The sequence below is a fragment of the Cryptomeria japonica genome, chromosome 2 (genome assembly GCF_030272615.1).
Source record: "Cryptomeria japonica chromosome 2, Sugi_1.0, whole genome shotgun sequence".
In the NCBI taxonomy this organism is placed as follows: Eukaryota; Viridiplantae; Streptophyta; class Pinopsida; order Cupressales; family Cupressaceae; genus Cryptomeria; species Cryptomeria japonica.
Window position 1 is genome coordinate 524018735 of NC_081406.1, and position 5294 is coordinate 524024028.

General features: G+C 34.8%; 1 protein-coding gene across 1 annotated transcript; it reads right to left on the minus strand.

Annotated features, from left to right (window-relative positions):
* Nucleotides 1–674: 674 nt before the first annotated feature.
* On the minus strand, nucleotides 675–4696 carry LOC131052142 (29 kDa ribonucleoprotein B, chloroplastic). Its single transcript, XM_057986743.2, has 4 exons — nucleotides 4049–4696; nucleotides 1739–1840; nucleotides 1338–1619; nucleotides 675–1147 (listed from the first exon to the last, which is right to left on the minus strand). Exons 1-4 carry the CDS (start codon nucleotides 4502–4504, stop codon nucleotides 1094–1096), a joined length of 894 nt encoding a protein of 297 aa, XP_057842726.2. The 5' UTR covers nucleotides 4505–4696; the 3' UTR covers nucleotides 675–1093.
* Nucleotides 4697–5294: the final 598 nt, after the last annotated feature.

Sequence of the window (5294 nt, forward strand, 5' to 3'; positions counted from 1 at the left end):
AATTCACATTCAATATTTATCTTTATCACTACCATTTAGACATTTGGCATAGATTACTGGTGAAGTATTTAGTTTTACAATTCTGTATAAAAATTATATATACCCAAACGTACAGCAATTATATATACAAACGTACAGCAGCCAGGGAAAAAAAATGCCATACCGACTTACCTCATGCCATACCAACTTACCTCTATCCCATACCCATTTCCGTATCGACACCATAGCTTGTATTCATTCATTTAGTTAATCCTCAAAACAACATATTGCAATGCATATTTTCCTTCATGTAAGTTCATCCTAAAAATGGAAAATGTAGTCATCAGAAAACATAAATACAAAGATGGGGGTCCATTACCCATACCCACATCTCCTAGTGAAAATATTGAAAATCCATGTACATAAATCTTTCATATACTTGTGTATCCTATTTCAAAATAACATTCCCCGTCCCAAACCGTATCTGCAAGTCCCATCTCTTGGTGACAATGAAGATAAGAAATCACGATTCCTTCCATTCCATTTAGTTTTATCTTAGGTTTATCTTCAAGGAATACTCTCATTCATGGAAAGCACATTTCATCATACCCCACAGCTTAAAAACATTAAAGCATTGCCAAGCCTTTTATGGGCATTGTCACTATAGTCATGATCACATGTGAACTGCCAACAGAGAATTTCAAGGTATTTTTTATTGCAGATATTATTGATTTTACACCTGAAGATAAGTAAATCCTAAGAGATGGCATTTTGAAGAATACATCTAAAAAACCAGCCATTTTTAGGATATTTTTTCTTTGACCATAACAATCATAATATTCTTTCAATTATCTACGAGATGATTAAGATATATGCGGATCAATACTACCTCCACCAATGGTACTTCTATATCTAAGTTGCCGCGTTAATAATCAATATATGCAAAATTCTATTACAAAGAGATGAAAATATTTAAGTGAATTTTATTTTGAGCATAACGATCTCAGGCAAAGTCTGAAGGCAATTTACTCAGCTGTATATGCACATTTGCTAGCTTTTCTGAGAGTATAAATCATGCCTTAGAGCAATTTATGTCAGCTCATGAATTACTTAGTTAACTGCGCCTCCCAATTGCTACATCCACTCGCATTGGTCGCCCCTCCAATTCCTGGATCACAAATTAAAAAAACCAGACTAAATGAGCTCAACGTTCAACTAAGCAATAGCACAGAACTGCAAACTTTACTTTTGTTCTTGGTATTTCTCTCACTTAAGGCAGAACAATTCTTTTGTCAAAACCACTTTCTATTTTGTCATAAGTCACAACTATAATAGAGGGACAGATATAGAATCATTACCGTTCCATTTAGTGAAGCAACAGCAGCTTCAACTTCAGAATGTGATGAGAAAGAAACAAACCCAAAACCTCGGGATCTTCCTGTTTCATCATACAGGACTTTTGCACCCACCACATTACCATGTTCACTGAACACCTCCGTCAGTATTTCATCATTTACACTCCATGCAAGATTACCTATAAACACCTTATGTTCCTTATCAGCGTAGCTGTTGAAACTTGGTCTTTCTCTCGCCCTTGGCTTTTCTGGCAAGTTTACTTTCAAAGAGCGACCACCAAGTTCCTGCTTGATTTGAGAGTTCAATTAGTAATTGTTGAGAAAAAAATTAGATCTAAATCAGTATTCCAAGTCAATAAATATAGTCCTCAACTGCTTAACCAAAAAATTATTTCATCACTTACTCTCCCATTAAGATTCTCAATGACTGCATTAGCATCCTCAGGGCTGCTCATTGTGACAAAAGCAAATCCTCGACTTCTCCCAGTATCCCGATCATAAATTACCTGCGAATAGGATTATTAGAGACCAAGCAAACTTTCTTATCACAAAACCTCTTTTCCTTCTAAAACTAAAATCTGTAAAACAAATGGCCCAATCCTTAAATTGACCCATACGATGAAAATGAGGTGCAAAAATGTCGAACGCAACCAGTAACAGAATTAGAAAAAATTAAATCAACCCAAAAAGCTGCAGCGGCCTCCAGACTTTTAAAAGTTGAAACCCGCAGCACTGCCAGAAAATAATCTCCAACCCATCTCATTTCTTTTAAATAAGTGTTCAAAAATAATTGAAGACTTCTTAGGTAACAATGGTGAGCAATCCAGTCCTTGCTATCATTTAGTGCAAATAGTAAACAACAATCTCAAAAGTATCCAGCACGCACAGTTTTACAGTTGCCACTTACCAATTTAGCACAGATGCTGAATGATTATAACAAGGACTAGAGGTAGATTCTTGATATTTTCCACTTTCCAGTAATTTACCTCTAATTTTCATATTTCTATTTAATTGCATATTCTCTTAACAGTCACAGAATCCCGTGTGAAAGGAAATGTATCAGATATCTTGGCATAGAAAGACAATGCAAACCAAACAGGAAAGTATGTGTAAAACGCTAAATACTCAACAATAGGTAATTAGCTTTCGCCCATATTGGTATCAAGTCTTCCTGTAGATACGCATGGATCAAACAGGATTTAAAGCTAAGATGACCTAAATTGTATTTGATGCATATATATCTTATGACCAGGATCTCCTAAAATTCATGATTGATAATGTACGCAAAACCTAATTAGACTTGAAATTTTGTGAAATTCTTGTCGACATAGGTAAGATGGTTATTTTTCAGAACTAGATTCTACTTTAAAATAAATCAACATATTAATTCAATGATATGCATCTGAGAAAGTCAAAAGCAACTTGAAGAAGAGTGAGAACTTGGACAGGTGGTTCTAAAATGCGTTGCACAAGGAATTGGATATAGGTACTTGGAAACTTCGTAAATACAGGTTTCAAAAATCTGGGTCAGCTAGACAAGTGGGCAGGGGATAGATTTCTTGAAAAAAGAAGCACGTAGCAGAATAAAAGACGGCAGGAAATTCAAGAAACTCAAAACGGTAGCAGAAGCCAGAAACAATTCAGAAGCCTTTGGAAATGGTATTTAACACTTGAGTAATATCTTCCAAAGCTGAGTTCCAGTATAGGAAACTTTTACAAACTCTGAGAACAGCTTGAAATTTTCCTAAATGTTTCCAAATTTTTGAAAAGCATTTCTGTGAATTTGCCGTCCCTATCTAGGAGTTTCAGTGGATTTACAAGTTCATGAACCATTTTGTAAACACTCTAACAAGTTTCCAACCTTCCGGAACAAGTTAAAAATGGATATTATGGTCCTTTATGTGGAAATTTTGAGACTACTAATTTTAATTCATAAACTTTGAAAACATATAAATTTCTCAATCTAACAATTTTTAACTCGAAATGGACTGATAACTTCGGAAACAGCTATCCAGTCCTTAAGATGCATCAATACATAAGCATACTTGCATCAATACATTGGTATTGGTGTATCCTAAGGACTGGATACTTGTAGGGTTTTGACATCTACTGCCAAACAAGACAGTATTAAAAATAAGAAATGGAAAATAATTTTTACAACTGAAAATCAGAAAAATCTGTAAACCATATTGCAGAATGCAAACTGCCAATTAAAAAACTTCAAAAAATCTAATTTCTCCATAAAGAAATTTTACCCCAAAATCCCATTTGCCTCTCTTTTCTTTTAATAAACTAAATTGGCGAACTCGAGCCTACTTTCTTCATCATCATATTGAAACTCAATGGGCAAAATATTGATAAATTTTACAATTTGTGCTCTTTCATACGTATAAAAGAAAAAACAGAAAAAAAATATTTTATTCCCGAATGTTATCCCTCTAGTTGGTACCTTACAAACAACTTAACTTCAACATTTAAACGTATAATTTTACCGTCATTAAAATAATTTAGAAATAATTGTTCTACCTTACCTCGTGTACTTTTACAGAGCAAACTGTATAAGAAACTTTAATTTGCAATCCTCATCCTGATGGCTTACCAAGAGTGGGTACATAATTGAATGTTTGGAGAAGACATTTTCATGTTAAATTAAAAATCCCCAATTTTTATGCCAAAAGAAGAAATAAAACCCTAATGCAAGCAATGAAAATTACCTCTACAATCTCTGCACTCCCATACTCCTGTACTAACCCAGCCAATTCAGCACTGTCACAACTATAAGGCAGATTGCCCACATAGATTTTAGAGCCAACAGGAGGCTCCGACTCTTGGGTATATTCTGCAGAGGCCTCTTGTCCCGATTCTGACTCTGATGTTTCTTCTCCAGATAATTGTGGCTCCTCTTCCTCCTCATTCGCTGCAAGTGGCATTCCTTCTTGGGTAATTATCGATGAAAATAATTTAAACACCCTCTTCTTCTTGGTGAGGGGGGTTATAACAAGAGCATTGTTGGATGAAGAGGAGGAGGAATAAGAAACTTCCAAGGCGCAGGCACTGGGCATGTAAGCACGAGAACATGTGGCTTTTGCTAATGGCAGCTCTATCAATGGCGGCATAGCATTGAAATGAACATGGGCAGTTGCCACTGAGAAAGAAGCTGAAGCTGCCATGGTGTTTACTTCTTCAAACAATCTCAGCACTTGCTCATCAAAAATGAGGAACAGGGCTTGTTTGGCAACAATACTATATGTTTGGGAAGTATTTTAGGTCATGTACTGGCTATAAAAATCTATCCACCACCAATCACATACCACCAGGATTGTTGATAAGGCGGGCAGAGATATTTTTATGCGTCTGTCTTGTTAGTGACAAGTAGCGTGGCTTGTTGGGGTTCATAAAACAGGGGAGTGGATAACAAATATATTAATTTCTTACAAAAATTCTAGATTTAACCACAACTAGGATTCTGGGTTTTGGCATCTTCACCTCCGAGTTAGAAAAAAAATGTTGAAAATTTATATATATATATATATATATTACTTTAATATAGAAAATACTTATTTTCTGAAATATCTGACTACCCCCAAGATAATGTTGATTGATTAAGTATATTAGGTTTTCTTGTAATTATTCACATATAATTTTGTCCAAATCACTTAAACCTCTTAATTTAGTGTAGAGCAATAATTTTGAATATGATATTTTTAATGTTTTATTTTTTAGTGTAAAAAATTTGTTTCATCGCTATTAATGAGTTTTTAATGAAGAATGTGAATCTAAATACTATTTTTAATCATAAGGATGTTGGTTTTTGCCTCGATTGAACGGTTGTTGCATCACTTTGCAATGTTCCTCTTCAGGGACAACTACCTCTTCTCTCCCTTCCCACTTGCATAATACGAATGGGTTGTCCTTACTTAAAATAGATGGGTGTTAGGTAAGTCCTCTTCATCAACCTCT